General features: G+C 48.4%; 1 protein-coding gene and 1 long non-coding RNA gene across 20 annotated transcripts in view; one reads left to right on the top strand and one right to left on the bottom strand.

Annotated features, from left to right (window-relative positions):
• Positions 1 to 1,442: 1,442 nt before the first annotated feature.
• LOC143441751 (uncharacterized) lies at positions 1,443 to 3,287 on the bottom strand. The gene is made up of 3 exons (XR_013109412.1): positions 3,001 to 3,287; positions 2,368 to 2,443; positions 1,443 to 2,208 (listed from the first exon to the last, which is right to left on the bottom strand). It is a non-coding gene; the product is annotated as an uncharacterized LOC143441751 (long non-coding RNA).
• Positions 3,288 to 3,581: 294 nt separating this feature from the next.
• The window catches only part of Kcnma1 (potassium calcium-activated channel subfamily M alpha 1), a 691,955-nt gene continuing 674,822 nt past the window's right edge, over positions 3,582 to 20,714 (top strand). For 9 of the 19 annotated variants that reach the window (XM_076931251.1, XM_076931247.1, XM_076931245.1 and 6 more), the window contains exon 1: positions 3,605 to 4,074. In XM_076931251.1, coding sequence (XP_076787366.1) covers positions 3,691 to 4,074 — 384 coding nt within the window. In that variant the 5' untranslated portion in view covers positions 3,605 to 3,690. Of the gene's footprint in view, positions 4,075 to 4,320; positions 4,673 to 20,714 lie in introns of those variants that run through there. The other 10 variants (XM_076931253.1, XM_076931252.1, XM_076931249.1 and 7 more) reach the window with 5 other exon arrangements.

Genomic DNA, 20,714 nt, shown 5'->3' with positions numbered 1-20,714 from the left:
TGTGTGTGTGTGTGTGTGTGTGTGTGTGTGTGTGTATCTTTGCTCAATGCAGAGTGCTTGGAGGCCATAGGCTGATGCCAGATGTTTTACTCAATCAGCTATCTACCTTAATTGAGGGAGGCTCAATTTGGGGCTTACCCCTCCTGGTTTGTTTGTTTGTTTTGACTTTATTGTCTGTCCAGAAATCCTCCTGGTATCTGCATTTCACTCTACCTCCCAGCACCAGAACATATCACCATGACTGGATTTTATGTGGCTGCTAGAGATCCGAACTCAGGACCTCATACTTGTGTGGCAAGCACTTTACTCACCAAACTCTCTCTCCTGACTTCTGTTTTTGTTACAGCTTTAGAAATGAATGACACAAGTCTGTGATTTCCAAGGCTCCTTCTGAATGTGAGGTTCCTCCGTTTCTAGGAAGAGTCTCTTTCTAAATGGCTGGTGAGAGCTGGGCAAAGGCCTAATGATATCTACTCCTGGCAGTCAGGAATACTCTCATGCTGTGCCTATATTCTGAGTGTCTCTAGTCCACTCAGGGACAGGTGATGATAATATTGACCCTGAGGGTCTCTGATGAATTCTGAGTAAGTCATGGTTTTGGACAACACTGGAGATGCTCAAAGCGACAGTCAGCAAAGTTAGGGTAGTGAGAGAGCAAAAAGAAGTGGTGGTTGGGGGAGGTGTCTCGTGGCTTCTGGGACCCTCTAGATGACGATGGTGATAACAGAATGGGGACACAGATGGGGACTTCATATGTGGGAGGACAGAAGGCACAGCAGCCACTAGTCTCTTGTAAGTCACCCTGATAATAGTTTTCAGGGGGATCTAGGTTGTAGGTATTAGCTAGGAAGAACCTAGAGGAGACCGCTGGTTGCAAAAGTTCAGGTTTTGCTCCTATGGGAATGAATACATTCTGAAGGCTCGTTAACCCATGGTGGGGCGGGACAGTACCTGTCCTTTGCTGACTTATGTTATGGATGTCTGAGTTTTAAATGTTAATTCTTGGACTTAAGGAAAGTTCCTCAGGCTTGTGTTGAGGCACAGACACAGTTATTGAGAAGGCCAACAAAGAAATCTCAGTACCACAGCCACTTTCCCCTCTCCCCAGCCTTTCCAAGACCAACTACCCCAGCCTGATGCTGGAAAGGAGCCAGGGCCATTGAATACATGTGGATTGTTTTGCAGCCCTCTCAATGTAGAAGGACAGATGATGCTGGAGGGGCCACTGGATGGTTTAAGGAGAGACTGAGGCAATTTCTGCTTCTGGAAAACACCATTTATAGTTCTCTTCTTTAAAACATAATCTCTCCCTCTCCCTCTCCCTCTCCCTCTCCCTCTCCCTCTCCCTCTCCCTCTCCCTCTCCCTCTCCCTCTCCCTCTCCCTCTCCCTCTCCCTCTCCCTCTCCCTCTCCCTCTCCCTCTCCCTCTCCCTCTCCCTCTCCCTCTCCCGTTCCCCCCTCTCTCTGTGCATGTGTGTAAACGTGAGTGTGCCTCATAGCATGCACATGGACATGAGAGAATGGTTAACAGGAATTAGTTCATTACTTTGACTATGTGAGTTCCAAGGATCAGGCACTAGTGGTCAGGTTTGGAGGCAAGTAACTTTACCAGTGGGCCATTTTGCTGGCCTTCTGTTGTATACTGTTTTATGGGGGAGGTGATTTTGGCCTTAAGTCTTTTCTAATGGAAATGTATACTGAGCCCAAGGAATGTACCAACCAATTTGAGACTCATATATTTTCAGTGTCTGCCAGGTTTGGCCTACTTTGGCCCTTCTCCTGTATCCCAGGGCCAGGGTGTGGCTGATCAACGGTTTAGGTAGGGACAGCTTGTTCAGGTAAGGAGGCTCACTTGGGCCAGTTTACCGTATGAAGAGTCTTGAAAGGAACCTGAGAATTCCAATTAGACTATAACTAATGAGCTGGAAACTTTGGGGAAATCACTGTGGGCAATGAGGGGAGAGTGATCATCTTGGTTTTAATTAGCACAGGAAAAAGTTGTGGTCCAGCTGCCAGCCTGTAGAAGTGTCCAGAGGGAGGAAGTTTCTGCGTGCATTAAAAGGGGGACTGGGGGTGAGGTGGGTAGCAGGGGCTGCTGAACAAACCTGGGCTCCTTCCCTTTAAAGGGGAGACAAGGGGAAACCAGAAAAGTAGAAAGGCAAGCCTGAATGCAGAGTACTCTTCATCCGGTCGCTCTTCCCACACGTGTCTAAAGAACAAGGAAGCGACCCTTTAAGAAACCCCATTGTCTGCTCGGTTTGTTCCACACCAATAGCCAAGCTGCTGTCATCTTTGCCTGCTCTTATGTTGATTAATACGGAAACAACAAACAACAAACCACCACCACAACAATAAACAACAAACCCACCTGCAGCTGTCAGAGGTCACAGACTACCAACAGACTTCCAGATGCCCCTGTTCATTAGCAACGCACGCTGTGGCACCTAGGAAACAGAAAAGTGAACTATCTGTCAGCAGGTGTACTATACTGGCTAGGGTCTTTCTTAGTCTCCAAGCCTGAGGATCTAGGGGCAATAAGTCCATTGAATAGAGTTGACAGCCAGCCACACCTTCCCTCCCCATTAGGGGGATCCTTTGGGAAAACCCGGCCTAGCCCTGGCACCTGGTGGCTTCCCCTTCTGGTACCTCGCTGAGCCTAGGGGGGTGCAACACCCGCTAAGTACTGCATCTGGGCTGGGGGCGCTATATTCTGCGTCCTGGAAGGTGGGGGGCCGCATGTCCGACCACTTCCAAATGACCTGCCACCCCTACTCAGCCCCAAGCCATGGCGAGTGAGCCCGGTAAGCCACCTCCCCTCCCGCTTCGGGCGGCTTGAGCCCGCGCCTGCTCCAGTTGCTGCAGCTGCCACTGCTGGCGGCTGCGGGGAGCGCGGGGCGCGCGCCGAAGAGGCTCGGGCTGCGAGAACGGGGACGAGGAGGAGCCCGAGGAGGCGAGGAGGAAAAAGCGAGCAGAGGCCAAAGAAGCTCAGGGTCGCGGAGACCTGGCCCGAAGGGGTCCCGAAGAGCATCGGCTAGCTGGCCGCGGAGGCAGGGCAGACGTCCGCAGCCAATCTGCCGCGGCCCCGCGAGCACAGGAGGCGGCGATCCAGGAGCGGAGCGCAGCCCAGGGGAGGAAGGGTGGCGCAGGCACGCCCGGGCGGGAGGGCGCGGATTCTCCGATCCTAACGAGCTGTCTTCTCATCACCCGAGAGAGCTGCGCGGGGACGGGCGGGGGACCCCAGGCCGGGGCGCAGCGCACACGCGTGGCGCACGCGGCGGGCCGGGCGGCGCCGAGGGCAAGCGGGATCGCGCTCACGGAGCTCCGGGCAGCACAGACCCCGGGCGCGGACCGCCCGCGGCGCCCCCTGGGCTCTCGGTGCTCTGCGCAGCCCCGGGAGCGATCGGGGCCCGGGTCGGGGAGTGGGAGCCACCCGCGCTCATCCCCTCCCCCCCCCGGGCCGGCCGGCAGCCCGGGGGAGGGCGGGCGGCGGCGCTTGGCTGTATATATCTCTGCACACCCCGCCAGGTCGCGCACAGCGCCCCGAGCCCAGGCGCCTCCCCGCCCCCCTCCCGGCGCTCCGCGGCGGCGGCGGCAGCAGTAGCAGCAACATGGCTGTTGATGGGTGTTCGGGGTGGCGCTGGCGGCGGGAGGAGCTCCCTCGAGCCCCTGCGCCTGCCGCCCGTTGCTAGCTATGGCAAACGGTGGCGGCGGCGGCGGCGGCGGCAGCAGCGGCGGCGGCGGCGGCGGTGGCGGCGGAGGCAGCGGTCTTAGAATGAGCAGCAATATTCACGCGAATCATCTCAGCCTAGACGCGTCCTCCTCCTCCTCTTCCTCCTCCTCTTCTTCTTCTTCCTCCTCCTCTTCCTCCTCGTCCTCGGTCCACGAGCCCAAGATGGATGCGCTCATCATCCCGGTGACCATGGAGGTGCCGTGCGACAGCCGGGGCCAACGCATGTGGTGGGCTTTCTTGGCCTCCTCCATGGTGACTTTCTTCGGGGGCCTTTTCATCATCTTGCTCTGGCGGACGCTCAAGTACCTGTGGACCGTTTGCTGCCACTGCGGGGGCAAGACGAAGGTAACGCGCGCCCGGGGCGCCCGCCCCTGCGCCATCCCAGGCGTCCCCTGCAGCCCACCTCTTAGCTCTGCACTGTGTCTTGCCTCCTTTCGTCCCTGCCAGCCTTGTCCCCGCCGCCTGCCCTTCCCTCCCCTCTCCCTGTGCCCTCGGATTGGGGCAGCGGTCTGTGCGCCAGGGGTGAGGAGTTGACCCCAGCCGGTGCGCTCCGGGACGCAGACCCCCGCTTTAGTTCTCTGTTTATTGTAGGGTTATTGGTGTCTACGGCCGGACCCGGGTGGGAGGACATGTGTCTCTTGGGTATGTTGTTGCGGAGTGAGGAGAAGGAACCTTGCGGGGACACAGGAAGCTGAAAGACCCTGGGTGCGTGCTGAGCACCCCTCACTGGCTGCGGCCAGGCTCCTCACGGTGGGCGAGCTGGGACAGATCGGCTCATACTTTTTTTGTTGTTGGGGAAATCAGTTTGTGGGTTCCCAAAGAAGAGACCGTCCTTTGAGCAAAGGAGAAAATCTTTTGCATTTGGGAATTCTGGGGGAGGAACATGGCTGGAGAAAGTGGGGGCATAGGGATCAATAAAAAGTTGGGAAGACCCATCCTAGAACGGGGTAGATCTTTGAAAAGTCACTTTCTAAACGTGGCATGGTTGCGAGTCTGATGTCACCGCCCACTCCATCCCTTACATTTTCTTTGTGGAACATCCCCCTACCCCAAGCAAGTACTTTTGTCACCTCTACACTCCCCTCCCAAGCCACCCACTTTGGATCCCCGAAAATACGCCAGCAGCTCCAATCTGTAGCACCAGGGCTGCACGCCTCAGAGTCCAAGGGACCTCTGCTTCACGCAGCCCCCTTTTGGGTCTTGATGTGGCTAGAAGTCGCCTTAAGCTATTCCTGGCAGATTCGCCCACTGTGTTAGGGCTCACATCTCAGATGTACGGTTGCTAGGTTTACTCTTGGGCTGTGGCCATATCCCTAGAGGGGGTCCCTGCCCACCACCTCGCACTGGCTTGGGGATGGGGGACCGGAGGTGGGCAGTGTTTGTGAGAGAATTACAGAATGAATAAAAAGAACTGGGGAAAAGAGGGAGCTAAACTGGGTGCCCTGTTTTAGAGAAATTCTCATCCAAGAGGTCTGAATAGCACCCACACTTTTGGAGAGAGGAGATCTAGAGGGGGGAGGGTTGTGCAAGACACTCATCTTGGTTCCCAAATGTTCACACCTGCTCTAGTAAAGTTAATCCCAGGACCCCCCTGAGACACACAGGGCTCAGCAACTTGTAGCATCCTGCAGCTAAGAAGAGTTAGGCGAAGGGGGAAGGCTGACTATGAAACCCAAGGGCAACTGAAGCACTGTGTGTCATTAATTATACATCACTGTAGGTGCTGGGCTCAGCTGTGTTTTGTGGCAGCACATTTGTGTTTTGGAAAATACTGGTGTGTTGGAATAAGGGAGGAAAAAAGAAAGAACACCCTTCCTTCTTTGCTTCCTCTTGGCGTTGCTCTGAAAACATCCAATGGTGACTGGCGGGCTTTGTTTAGAGTCACCTTCTTGATGATGGAGGTTCCCCCTTCCTTTTCAAAGAGAAAGATCACCGGCTTTCCAGAGAAGCCCTCAGATTAAGCAAGGTTCCTCCAGCCAGACCCAGAGATGCTTTCTGCTCTATCAGACTTAACCATAGCCTGATCATAGAATCCCATTCACTCATTCTTTCTCCTTCATCTCCAGCTTGTCCTGGGAGTGTCTCTCTCCCATACAGAGACTTGGCGACTATCTTTAGTTGCATGTATCTCAATTATTTTCTATATGGAAGTGACTTGGCTTGGCTTTAAAAAAAATACCTTCTGTTTTCAGAAAGTGAGCAAATTTGGTCATAATGAAACCTTTTTGTCATCCTGAGTTTTTAAGCAGAGTGTTTAGCATCTTTTTACTCTAGGGGGTACCCTGTGCCAGCATAGTGCTTGTCATGAGATGTTTCTTAGAGAATTTACATAAAGAATCTCTCTTCTAAATAATGACCAGAGTAGCTTTTGGCAGTTTCCTCAAAAATAGGTTTTGTGTAACAATACTTATAAAAGAATCCCTACTTATTCATCTACATAGTTTTTAGTTTCAAAACCAGCAGAGTGCACACAGTTGAGAGTTTCAATACAGAATCACCCTGAAATAAAAGATGATTGTGGTTGATTGAAAAGATTGAAGGCCAAAACAGAATAGCATCAAGCTATTTTTGGTATTGTGAGTTCTTAATACCAGTTTTCTTAATACCTGCCTCTTGATTAGTTCAATTAAATTGTGTGTATACTCAACTCCCTTTACCTAATGATGGTAAGTGAGAATTTTTAGGAGCTTTCCTTTCTACCTTCTGGGCCCTGTGTTTGTTTTGCAGTCATTTCCTCTCCTCTTTGCTTTCCAAGTATTCCGTCATTTTGTCAAGACTCGGTACAGAATAGAGAATTCAGCTCAAGTTTAGAACAGTTGTAACTGCCAGTCTCCTTAAGCAAACCTCTGCTACCTTTCCACAGAAACTTCTACCCACTCTCAAGCCTCTTTGCCCACCCTGGCCCTTATCCAGGTCCAGTGTGGCGTTCTAGGAGCTGGAGGTCCGGGGAAGGTATCTTCTCAGCATCTGAAATTCCCAGGGAGACATGTTTCAGCAGGAGCCTGGAATCCTATACATTTGTTCTCCAGGTCTGCACTGTGTTTTTTAGTCAAAGGAACTCAAGACTGTGTACATACACTTTGGGGTCTCTGTTCATTTGTGCCTTCGGCCTCCAAATAACACATAGCTCAAGACTTCATTATTATTGTTATTTTAAAAAAAGGATTGTAAACTTTTGGGGAGAAGTGAGGGAGTAACAAAGAGTATTTATGCTGGGTGTGGTGGCACATGCCTGTAATTCCAGCACTCAGGGACAGAGGCAGGAGGATCATGAGTCTTGAGTCAGCTTGGACTAGGTAGCCATAGTGGGAGAGTGAAACAGAACAACTGGCACACAGCAAACCTCACCACTCCCACCCCTGATTAGAGCACAGTTCTTTGCTGAGGTTTTTTTATGCTATTACTTCCCTCCACCACCTGGGTTGCATCAGCGCGCACTGGTCATTTGGCCACAGAATTCTGGGATTTAGTCTAGTTCTAGATTGTAGCAAGCCTGGGAACTGTTCAGGCAGTCTGCATGAGTCAGTTAACCTCTCAGGTCCCCGGGAAATCTGAGGATTGAACCTCATAAGTTCCGATCCCCTCCTTGCCTTGGGATCACACATAGAATGGAAGGACAGAGCAGTTTGGGGAAAGATTTTAAGCTCAGCTTTGTGGTGCTTCTGATTCCTTTGAAATTTGGCTCCTGACCACCTATGTGTCTTCCCCCCACACCATTTTATTCATCTGCCAGCATATGGTCTACTTTTCTTTAAGTGTTTGGAGAAATAGGCCACTTGTGGATGGGCCTCTGGTTTGCTGTAGAACCTGTATGTGGCAAGGCAAAGACCAACCGATAATCTCAGTCAGGGCTATCATCCCTATAGAACCTTGATCTTTGTCAAGGAAGGTCTGCATGCTGTGAATTATTGAGGTGTTGTCTCCATGTCTATGTCTGAGAAAACAACACATTTTCTCCAAAAAGCTCGTGACTAATATAAATATCAGATCCCATTATGGCTTGTTAATTACCCAGGGTCTGGTCTGGTGCATTCAATCAGGACTGCGGCATCAGCACCCGGGAACTCTAGATTCCCGATTGGCCTCAGTGCCTGGTTTCCTCTTGTCCTGGCAATTGCCAGCACCAATGACCTCCACATACTCTTTTGTGGTCAGATCACTTAGGGTGGCTAGGGAGACGTTGTCATCCCCCGGTCATGGGGGACCTGACCTGGCCTTGTTCAGATAGCTTGTTCTCATTGGTTATTAAATTTTTAAAATTTTGTTTTATGTGTATGTATCTGGGTATATGAATGTGCATCAGGTGTATGCAGGAGCCTGTGGAGGTCAGAAGAGGGGTTGGATCCCCTGGGACTGGAGATTCAGATGTCTTTGAGCCTCCATGTAGGTGCAGGAAAGCAAACCTGGGTCTTCTACAAGAACAGTAGGTGCTCTTGACTGCTGAGCGACCTCTCCAGCATTGCTGCTATGTTGTTTATTTTTGTTTTGTTTTGATGGATATTTTAGACTCTACAGTTAATAGACTCAGAGAAGCGGCTGCTGCCCCCATTCAGGAGGGTATCTTTGGCTGAGCCTTATTTCCTCATCTGCCAGAGGAGCCCACTGACACTTACTTTGTAGAATTCCTATAAGAAACATCAATAACATGTATGTCTAGTGCCTAACAAATACCTGGCACGAGCAGGCTTCTTGGAAGTGAGAGTTAACACAGTTCCACCAAGTGAGAAGCTGTTTTTGTTGATTTGTTGAACAGTAGCTGCAGGAGGACACAGACTAGAACAGATAGAATTTGGGAACCAAAAGGAGCCTCCAAACCTGACAGACTGAGTCCAATAACCTGTCCAAAGTCACACTGAGATTGGGTCTCCTGGCTTTGGATGGCTGCTGCAAGCTAGCATGATTGGGATCTGGTAGGTGAAGAAAGATCTATGGAGGATGCCTTGACAATAAGGTTGATGTGTTGATGATGGGGGCGTGGGTAGGTCCTTGATGGTATTGGTGTCTCAGAAAATAGGGCTAGCAGAAGGAAAACATCGTAACAGGCACCTGGCGATATAGCTGTTCAGCAACACGTCCTTGAAGAAGAGTGTAGATTCCATCCCTGGCAACCCAGGCAGGTCAGAGCTCCCAGAATTATGCTCCCTGCCTCCCAGGGATGTTGCAGTCTCCTAACCATGGTGTGTGCAACCAGATCAGCTTTTCCTTGGCAGCTTCTACAGCAGGATTTCCCAAAGTATGTTCTGGCCCTTGCCCTTGAAGTTACCTTGGGGGAAATTGGTAGTGAGAGCCCTGGCTGAGCCTCTTCTGGGAGAACCTCATCATAGGCGTGCAGAAGTGCAGCTGGCAGGGAGCTTGCTTTAAGCAGCTTTCCACCCACCCCACCCCCACCCCTTGTCAGCCAAGAGTCAGCCTGTGACCTTGCCAAAGACTTCAGTGGAGGTGCCTCAGTTTCCTTCCTGTCAGACTGAGACTCATAATAAGAGCACAGCCCCGTGATTCTTTCCCTAACTTTACTGCCGTGTTTTGAGAATACATGGGGGTTCATGCTTTCCTTGCAAGGCTGGGTCTGCTGCTGCTTCTGGAGAAAAGGAAGAGAGACCCTGCTGTTTGGCCTGAGAGAGATGGAGGCCAAGCCTTTGCCTCCTTCCCTTTGCCTCTTTTCTTTGCCACAGAACAAGCTACTGTGTTCTTTGGGCTGGGATGTTCAAGAGGTGCTTAGTAGGAGGTAGTAAGTGCTTGCTCTAGGGCTCACTTGCTCACACCATTCCTTCCTCTCTCTGTCTCTCTTTGAAGCAGTCGAGATGACATTGGATTAGGATGCCAGGGCCTCTTTCCCAAAGTGGGTAGCAGGGGTGCCCTGGCTCTCGGTGGCAATGGCTGTGCTAATCTGTGAATCACAACAGCCAACACTACCTTCTCAGGACTTGAGAGCTGAGGAGCCTCTGGAGAGACTCCTTTTTGGTTTGTGGGAAAGGGTTGTGTTTGTGCAGTGACACCATAGCCCTGGGGCATCATGGAGAACGCTAAGACTTATAGAGAAATCTTTCAGGGTCAGGTAAGGCCAGTCCCCCGCAGAACCTCTGAAATTCCACTGCTGTACACAGCAGGAGGAGGCCAACAGTGTCTCCTTCTTCCTGATGCTCCGAGTTGATGTATTCCTGTCTTTGGGCTCAGTGAGAAGGAAATTCAGAGTCCCATCCTCATATGCCTAGCTTTTTGAGCAGAAGGTCTGAGGAATGTCAGTTGGACTCAGGTTTCTGTCTGCAAGGGCTCGGGGGGGGGGGGGGGCGGAAATCTTTAACTTTCATGTGTACGTGGATCACTTAGAGGGCTGGGGAAATGGTGTGATGCAGAAGGTCAGGGAGCGGCCTGAGCGGTCGTGGTTCCATAGGAGGCAGGCATTGCTGATGCTATGCAGAGCCTGATGTGAATGAACAGCGAGGGCAGGTCATCTCGAAAGATGAGCTTATCATGGAACGTACAGATTCCTAGCTCTCCTGTGGCATGAAGGGGCCAGAATGGACAAGAAGAGGAAGGTTTGCTAACATCAGGCAGTCAGGGGGAGAGAGGAGAGTTAGACGAGGTGTTTTGAGGTGGAGGGTGGGCCTGCTGCTGGGTTGGAGGCTCACTATTAAAGCTATCTCTTGGGGTGTCCTCTCCCAAAGAGCTTTGGGGCTGGCTTTGTGGTAGCCAGGGTTTGCTTTCTCTAGCTTACTGGGAGCGGCATGCCAGTTGCCAGCCAACCTGTGGGTTCTTCTTCTTGTCAGTTGATCACACTGTGAGGGGTGTGGCTTCCAAAAGTTCAGGGTAGCCAAACCACCATCTTGCAAAATTAAAGGCCACATGGTGTGGGGTGACCCATGAGGTCAGCTGTGAGCTACTCCTGCTGGAAGGGTTCATGTCAGGGCATTTTCCACAGAGACTAGGGTGGACCCTACCAAATGGGAGGGAGCCTCAACCTTAAAGGTCTCTTGGAGGGGAGAGAACGTTATCTTCCTTTGTACCTCTCAAGGATTCTAGCAGACAGCAGTAAAAGTAGCGGCCCCCCCCACTAGAAGGGTTTTCATAGCTCGAACTGTCTGGGACTTTCCTTGAGATGTTCTTTTTAGGTCGTTCCATTGTCAAAGGAGGGGAACCTAGAAGGAGCTTTACTCGGGTCTCTGGCAGTCACACGAACGGCCCTGTACCTGACCCTCTACCTGGAAGCTCAAAGATCTGGTTAATGTTAGTGCTGTTGGTTTTGCCTTTATCAGAGCATATGTACTGTGCCAGAAACTGAGCCAGGGCCAGGGGAAAAAAATAATGAAGACTGGTTCTCACCTCTTGCCCATTTGGACTCAGAATCGTCAGACTTGAGCTGAGCTAAAACCAGATCCCTTCTCATGGGGTGAGTGTAGCTGTAAGTGACACTGAGCGATCTTCAGATTCCTTGAGGGCAGGAATTGAGTTATCTAAAAAGAAACACAAGACACTTAGGATGGTGGGAACAATGGTAGGTACAGATTCACATCTCTGCATTTGTGTGTGTGTATGTGTGTATGTGTGTGTGTGTGTGTGTGTGCGTGTGTGGCCAGAACACAATCTTGAGCATCATAAGAATGCTCTCGTTCAGATGGAATTTGCATTGTGTTTGGCATTATTTGGTAATTGTCTTTGGGACATTATATCTAATTGCCAATTTGGAAGTGTAATTGGCACTCTAGGGCCAGAATGGATATACTTAACGTCCTCAAGTCGAGCCTGGGAGTCATCTTCCTGTACGATCTCATTACCTGTGTGACTAATGCTTCTGTAGGTGGCCAGGGCTGAAATTATTTAAAACATCTTATTTACTTTTTTGTTTTTTGCTTTTGCTTTTGAAGTATTGAGCATAGAACCTAGGGCCTCAAGTATGCTAGGTGAGCACTCTACTACTTTGAGCTATATCCTTAACTCTTTTTCCATTTTAATTTGTAAGCACATGCATGTGTGTGTGTGTGTGTGTGTGTGTGTGTGTGTGTGGTCTTTTCTGAGACAGTGTCACTATGTAGCCCAGGTTGGGCATGAATTTGTGACATTCCCGCCTCTGCTTTCTGAGTGCTGGCATCACAGGTATTGCCACCAACCCTGATGCCCCTGTATTTTGCCCATGCTGTTTCATTGGGTTTTCTTACCTGGTTTTCTTGAGGGCCCAGATCCAGTGGAATTTCAACCTTAAAATTATCACCACCATCTCTTTCTTCTTCTCTGCTTTCCATCTGGTTGCCTTTCCCCTTGCTTCCCTTTTCCACAGTGCCTTCTCATTCCTGGAAACTTCTGTGGAACTTGGTGTCATTTCATTTTAGTTTTTAAAGACACACACTAGAGTACAATGCTACCATTTAGGTAGAGATAGTTAGAGGAAGTGCTACATGATTCGTTTATGGTCAGAGTTTAATTTGAAGAGGCAAAGTTATTGTTGTTTTGGTTTTTTTTTTTGTGAAAAATTGAATTGTAAAGCTGGGTGTGGTGGTGTAGACTTGCAGTCTCAGCACTTGGGAGGTTGAGACAGGAGGATCATTAGTTCCAGGCAGCTCTACAGTGAGACCTTGTGGTGGAGAAGAGGGAGAAAGATTGTGACTTCAAATAAAATCTCTCCCATACATGATGATATCTGGAGCCACAATTTATATTTTAATATTGTTATTTTAAATACTTATCATTATTATTTTGATTTATGTATATTCCCATGGGTCTGTATGGATATATGCTACGTACGGAGTCCAGAAGAGGGTTTCTGATACTCTAGAGCTGAAGTTACGGGTAGTTGTGAGCTGCCTGATGTGGGTTCTGGGAATAAAACCCAGGTCCTCTGAAAGAGCAGAGAGCAAGCAGCCTTAACCACTGAGCCACCTCTCAGCCTACCACGATGTCGTTCACATAAGCAATTTAGGGCAAGATCTTCTGGGCTATTCTTCTCAGAATTGTTTCTAATTGTAAAAAGTCATTCAGGTGAGGTGGCTCTGCCTTTGACATACATGATTACAAGTGGAGAGTCTGAATATTGGTCAGTTTCCTTGCCATATTTTGTTCTTGTTCTCTTGTCCTCCCGAGAGACCAGGAAGTGCGCTCTCCTTGTTTGGGATTGAACTTGGCCGTGGGAGACTGGAGTGGGTGGTGGCTTGTAAACTCGGTGGTTGGTGGGCAACAAACAGGGACTTGACTGAGCATGCGCAGTGCAGCCACAGCTCATGATGGGTGGGGGGTTTGGGAGTCTCCCCAAGTGCTGGTGCTCTTCTGCTCCCCCAGCAAAGAGGACAAGTGCCCATGATCTCCTGAGGCCACCACTGCCCACCTTAGAATGGACCTGTCAAAAGCTTTCCCATTTCCTTTTGCTTGTGACCCATGGCTGCGACACCCAGAACAAGCCCAGAGTAGTAGATTGCAGACCCTTGAGTGCAGACCTAGATGGAAAAACTTAGGTGGTATTTGGATATTGCCTACTCTGTGGGGATGTTAAACAACTTTACCTGTTATGCTTCTGTGCAGGCAGTTTGTCCTCTCTGGTCACTTCTTGGGTACCTCCTTCTCCTGAGACCGAAAGGTTCCCTGCATTCTAGTCCTTGACGTTTGGAAGCGCCTCCAGTCTGCTTGATGGTTGTGGAGATCAGTTTAGTCTTGCTGCAAGCTGTGGGTAGAGTTTCTGCATGCGTGCGTGCGTGCGTGTGTGTGTGTGTGTGTGTGTGTGTGTGTGTAGAAATGGGATTAGGAGAGGGGGGAAATGTCTAAGAAAAGAAAAAGGGTATAACAAGAGAGAGGGATATATAGGTATATGTGCCATAAAAGCAGAAGATGAAACTATTTAGAGGGAGGAAGGCACCAGCAAGGGTGAAGAATAGGGGACGATGCCAAGGGAGGACAAATAAAAAGTAAAGCATAGTGGAATATATGTGTGAAAACGATGTCACATGGAACCCATTTCTTGGCATGCTAACTAAAAATTCATTTTAAAGAAGAGCTAGAAAAAGAAAAAAACAAACAGATAGGCACCCCCAGAAGCATACAGGAGATGGTGGGGTGTGCAGAAGAATACAAAGATGGTCACACAGGAGCAATGACACTTCTCCTTGGGGAGCTGGAGGTTGGATCCATCTGTGTGACTGGCAGAGTTTGTTTCCAGGCCCTTTTCTTTGGCCCTATTTGAATATGTCAGGTTGCCTCACCTTCAAGGAGTGGAACTGACCAGTCGGAAACCACTGGGCACAGAGATTTTATCTCTGCAACGGTGTAGGTTTGTTCAATTAACACAGACACTTTGTTCAATTAACTGGGCCCCGTGATGATCACCATGGACCAGCAGGGTTCCCCTTTGCCTCCTCTCTGTGCACTCCCTTCTCAGTGTCTACAGGAGCTGTGCTGCTGGCCCGTGAATTACAACCACCACAGTCGAGCAGGTGATGGATTCTTAAGGTGTGCAGAAATGATGTCGCTTAACCAAACCCAAGGGAAATCGCAACAGTTCGAGTAGCTCTTAAAAAAACAACAACAACCCATTTCTTAAATTCATTTGCAATTGATTTTCCTCCTAAGATTTCTTTTTTGACTTCAACGTTTTGCATTTTTGCTCTTAATCCTGAGTACTGTATGTTCATTGTACAGTGAAGAACATTGTAGAAATGAGAATGTAGGCCAGACAGAAGAATTTAAAAAAGATGATACGTCCTACCTGCTGCAATGAGTACTGTTAAAAAAAAAAAATCCAGAAAGATCACAAGTGTTGGAGAGGTAGTAGAGAAACTGAAACCCTCGGAAGCTAGAAGGGAGGGTTTTTACAAAATTAAAAATTAACTATCATGGTTCAGTATTTCCATTTTTGGCCAATGAGCTCTGTGTGCTTGCACTGAGAGTTGTGATACCCATAATAGCCCAAAGTGGCAACCACCCAGAATCTACTAGAAGGTGAAGGGAGAACCCACATGTAGCACGGGCACACAAGGGCTGTTGTCCAGCCATAGGAGGGTAGGACCCTGAGGACAGAGCTCCATCACATCGACCTAGGTGATGTAACCTAGACATAAAAGACGGGACTCTACTCCATTGAGGCACCTAGGATTGCCAAACTCACAGAAACTGGTGGTTCCTCTGGCTAGGGTGATCACTCATACAATGGGCTGAGAGTTTCAGCTTTGCAGATGAAAACATTCAGAAGAGACTTGCACACCAACGTGAATATGTCTGTTACTACTGAGCTGCTCAGCGATAAACAGTTAAGAAGGTAGACTTTACATTTTTACTTTGTGTTGTTGTTTTATGTGTAGATGTTTGTCAGTATGTATGTTTCTGTGCCACATGCATGCAGTGCCTCTGGAGGTCAGAAGTCGGCTCTGGATCTCACTGGGACTGGAGTGGTTATAAGTGGCTGTGTGGGGGGTGGGAATTGAACCTGGATCTTCTGAAAGAGCAGCCAGTGCTATTAACTGCTAAACCATCTTTCCAGCTCGAAGAAGGCCAAAGAACATTTTATTTATTTCTAATATTGTTAATAATTATTTTTGTAATTCTAACATATGGTAGGCTATGGCAAGAGGATCTCGACTTCAAAGCTAACCTGGATGGAGAGACAATGTCACAACAGGGCATTGTAACTCAGTGGTAGAACACTTGCCTAATATACACAAGCCTCCTGGTTTAATCTCCAGCACTGAAAACACACACACGCACACACACACACACACACACACACACACACACACACACACACACACCACACTTTTTTTTTTAACAGGAAAAAAATAGTCTCGCCAAATCAAAACACGCCCCTGGAGTTAACCAGTATCTTCTGTGGATCTGTTTACTTCCTTGCCCCCTTTTTACTGTGACCGCACTGACCACAGGTTTTCACTTTCTTCCTGTGGCATTTGGGTCTTTGAGAGGCCTCTGACCTTGTTGGGTTGGATCCACACAGCCAGCTGCAGGATCGGCAGTGACCCTTTTTCTGTCCAGAGTCTGTTTTACTGGGGTTTGCTCTTTGTATATTTCTGTAGTGCTGGGCACTCAGCTAGGGGTCTTGTGTCAGCCATTGTACCAGTGGGTGGTAACTCCAGCCCACCTCTGCTCTCAGAGGAGAGTTAAGGCCTGAGTCATCTCAGAATTTTGACATTGACACATGACATCGGGCAGCTCTCGTGTCTCTGACAAGGCATTGTCTGGGTCCTGGTCTTCCTAGATATAAATTGTTCTTGATTTAATGATTTTTTTAAAGTACAAAGCCACTTAGGTCAATTTCAAAGATATCATTTTTACCTTTTATGAATTCCATTACTTGAGGCAGTAGACACAGGGAGTGGATTTTGCTCTACTAAAAATCACAAAAGTGGACTTTGATTGACGTGTTCCCAAAACTCTACTGCTGACTTTGATGAGGAGACATAGCTGAGAATTTCAATGTGAAGCAGTATTCAAAAGATGCTCTGTGGCTGGGAGCAGGGGCTGCTATCGATGAGAACGGAGTTTGGTTCCCAGCTCTCAGGTCATGCAATTACCTGTCACTCCCACTCCAGGGGATCTGAGGCTCTGGCTTCTGTGGGTACACACACTTAAGTGCATGCACACTGTCTCCCTCCAGCCCCCAGACATCTACACACAATTAAAAAGTAAAATATAAATCTTAAAAATTTTAATCAGAGGACATCGGAAATACTATTATGCCCACATTTAGAAAAGAAAAATCAGATCTGGGGGAGAAGAGTGTGTGTGTGTGTGTGTGTGTGTGTGTGTGTGTGTGTGTGTGTAGGGGACCTGAGAGGAATAAAGGGAGAGGAGCCTGGGGTTGGGATGTTTTACATGAGAGAAAAAGAAATAAAAAGAAAACATTCAGAGTTAGGCTTTTTGTGACTCTGTTATTACTTCTGATGACATAGCTGCATGACTACTGAAGTTTTATTTTGACTCTTGGTGTGGGGAAAAGTCAAAGTCATCTTAGATTGTAGTCTATAAATAGGCTAGGATTATAGGCTAGCAGTGTTTGATTGAAAAGAAGGCCACGAGAATCAACTCACTTTGAAGTTTTCCCTCAACTCATCCTAAAAGGCAGCCCTGAGCCAGACTGGTCATCTCTGTGCTGTTCTGTGGAGCCTTCCAGCTGCCGAAAGCTGGGGACGGTTACGAAGCCTCTCTGGCAGGAGCACGCATTGGGAGGGGTGATCCCCAAAATTCCTAAGTGCTCTCTGAAACAACGTTCCCCTCAACCATAAACAGCCAGCACCTTGGGACTTACTGGAATCGCTCTTTTAGATTATATAATACCCATTTGATATTACCAGGGCCACATATTAAATTTTAACTTGTCGCAGATAAATGATGTTAACAGTTTGAAGATTCACAGAGTAATTCACAGAGGCTGCTCTGGGGCTTGTTCAGCACACCAGCCATCGTCCCACAGCCCAGACCAAACAAACAGAAACAAAAAAAGCAAAGGGAACCAAAACCCCTCAAACCTGCACAAGACCCTTCTCCATAAGAGTTTAGCCTTTCTTGGGTATGTGGTGTGTGTCTGTGTGTGTGTGTGATATGTGTATTGTGTGTATATATGTGGTGTACATGTGTGCGCGCAGGTGATCTTGACTATGTGTTTCTTACAGAACGAACTAAACATTTAGACAGCAGGGATGGCAATTGCAGAATGGAGTGCTCCGTTCATGGGCAGGAGGCAGATATGACAGAGATTTTCTGTTTTCATTTTCCTAGTGACTTGACAACGTGAGCACCTCAGTTTTTAACTGATCCCTTTTTTAAGTCGGCAGCTGAAATGCTAGCATGCTAATCTCTCCTGAGTTGCATGGAAACTAATAAAACCACGAAGGTTTCTATTTGTGCTCTGTGAACACAGACGGTAATGAAACCAAAGCAGCCATCTCCAGGGGTGATGCTATTTAAATGCCAGGCAGGGCTTGAAAATGATTTTAATGGTGGAAACAGAAACCAGCTAGTGAGATGTTGCTGCTTATTCTTCCCAGTGTCTGTGTACCTGTATCTTCTCAGACAGAATACACTCGCGCGCGGGCGTGTATTAATGAGCTCTGAACCCCATATCCCATGGCCCGTTGTATGATAGATGTCTTATAAGTCTAGAGGAACTAATGATATAGGACTAAAAAGTATATTGAGAGGCTGGATAGTATTGCTTAGTTGGTAGAGTGTTTGCCTAGCATACATAAAGCCCTGGGCTCAGTTGGTAGAGGCAGAAGGTATCAGAAGTTCAAGATCATCCTTGGCTACAAATCAAGTTCAAGGCCAACCTAAGATATATAAGACTCTGTATCAATGTTTAAACACCACACACACACACACACACACACACACACACACACACACACACACACACAGGAGAATCTTGAGACTCGAGCACCATTTCTCCATGAGGTGGAGGCCTTGGGTAAGTGCAGAGAATTCCATAGTGCCAGGATTGAAATGGATCTGAAGTGTTGGTCAGATCTCTTAAGTTCATGAGCTGTGTTGTCAGAAAATGGGGTATTCCCCCTTTCCAGCCCCTCAGTAAGTAGGTATCCTGTATATAGTTGTGCAGGATCACCTCCAGAGCTGGTGTCAGATTTATATCATATAACACATAGTTGTGTTTTATAATCTATGGCCCACATGCCAACCCTTGAGTTAGGGTACATAGAAGCACAAAATAAATATCTGGGTGAGTTTTGAGCATTATGTGCTTCCTTCAAATGGATTAAACATAAGATACATAATTCAAATATGATTTTAAAAGGTTGGGATAGAGGTTGGAGAGATGGCTCAGATATTAACGTTTTTTTTTTTTTTTTTTTTTTTTTTTTTTTTTTTTCTGTTCAAGCATGAGGGCCTGACTTTGGAACCCCAGAGCATACATGAAAGCTAAGTATGGCTGCACGTGTCTATAACCCCAGTGCTAGAAGGCCAAGATAGATGGATTGGCCAGCCAGTCTAGCTGGAGCTATGAGTGTACCCTAGTTCATGAAATAAGGCAGAAAAATAATTGAGGCAACACCTGGTTGCTGATTTCTGTGGCCCACCTACAGACAAGTACTCAAACACATGTCCATACACACAAACCATGCATACATCCCAAATACACACACACACACACACACACACACACACACACACAGAGACACATACAGACACACAGACACACATATAGACACACAGACACATACAGACACACACACACACACACACACACATACAGACACACAGACAGATACATAAACACACACACATACAGACACACAGACACAGACACACAGACACACACACAGACACACACAGACACACAGACACACATATAGACACACAGACACATACAGACACACACGCACACACACACACACACACAGACACATACAGACACACACACACACACACACACACACACAAACACACACACAGACACAGACATACACATGAGAGCATGGAGAAGCAGAAGAGTTGGACGACACTTACCAGCCAGGTCTTCCAGTTAAGCCACTGAGCTGTAGATTCTGATGTGGAATGGTGCCCACTACTCTGTCATCTCTGTGTGCTTCCAAGTCTCTCTCAAACTCTGTTCTTTCCTTCTATCACATAGGTTCTGGGAATTGAACTCACAGCATCAGGCTTGGTGGCAGATCCTTTACCTGCTGAGCAACCTCACTGGCCCCCCTCTTTCAAACTCTGAGACTATTGGCGATGGAAGTGAAATAGACCTGAGTTCTCTGGCTTATTGAAATGATGCCTTAGGACAGGGAGGTTCAGGAAACCCCTCAGTGGGTGTAGTCCCCCTTGCCTTGGTAGGATCACTCCCTGCCCTCTCGACCTCCTTTAGCTTGGAAATACATTATTTTACCCCTCTCCCTGTCTATTTCTAGGTAATTGGATACCATGACCTTGTGTATTCCAAACCCTATGGGAAGAATATTTAGAAGTGGGAGATGGATTGGTCAGTTAGCCAGTCTTTACAAATCAGACTGTCCTTTTCCCTGGGATGTAGGGATCAGATGAGGCCTTTCTTTTCTGGTAATGCCAGTGGCCACATTGCATGATTGCAGGGATCCCCCACACACACTGTAGTTATCAACAGTGGCCCCTAGAGCTCTGCAGTGCCCAGCCTACAGTGTATCCGCATGCCTGTCTTAGCAAGCATATGACTAGCTGGGTCAGTATAATAAACTCACAGAAGAAATAAGAGATGCAGTGTACCACCCTCAATCCTTACTGTCAAAATGAGAAGGCAAAACACCAAGAACTTGAGATCAAGAAAAGGGAGACGGAATGGAATTGGTCAAGAAGGGAGGGGCTGGCTGAGCCCGTTGGAACTGTGGGGTTGGGGCCACCCTCCCCGACTCGCCTCTCAGAAACAGGCTGTTTCTGTGCTTTCTGATCACTGTACTCATGCCCTGGCATGGCAGGCTTCTCTGGTTTTAAGCACAAGCTTTGAGAAGGCCTCATGTACACATGTCAGCCAGGTGTGTCCCTATGGCCCACGGATGAGGGATAACAAGACCCTGAGGATTTAAAAGAGGCAGCCAGCTCTGCTATTTTCAGCTGCCACCCACAGTCTCTGCTGTCCCAGGTGTTTGTCAGCACAGCATCCTCTGTGTATGAAGCGGAAGTAGCTATCAGAGGCCAGGCCTTTCTTATCCAGGCCATGGCTCCCCCCCTCCCCCCCTGCAACAGGCCAGGTAGTCAGGATGGCCCCAGAGGTTGGCAGGCTATAGCCATGCTTCTTTGGGTTGGGTGAGATAGGCAGGTGGAAGCAGAGAAGAGAAGGTTGCCATTTACTGCCTCTCTTCAGCCCTGAGGTTCTGGGCACCCAGGGCTACAGCAGTGGCTACAGAGTGCTGCAGATCTGAGCTACATTCCTGTTGCAGGAGACCTGGTTATAGCATAGCAGAGCACAGTTCTGGCAGATCCAGATGCAGTGGAAGGTAGAGGTGGCCTTGCACAGCCTTAAGTATCCTAAGACTTCCCCTCCAACCTCCTACCTTCTTATCCCTTGC

Source organism: Arvicanthis niloticus, chromosome 3 (genome assembly GCF_011762505.2).
Source record: "Arvicanthis niloticus isolate mArvNil1 chromosome 3, mArvNil1.pat.X, whole genome shotgun sequence".
Taxonomy (NCBI): Eukaryota; Metazoa; Chordata; class Mammalia; order Rodentia; family Muridae; genus Arvicanthis; species Arvicanthis niloticus.
The sequence above is the reverse complement of the archived record's forward strand: the minus strand, read 5'-3'. Positions and strand labels throughout refer to the sequence as shown.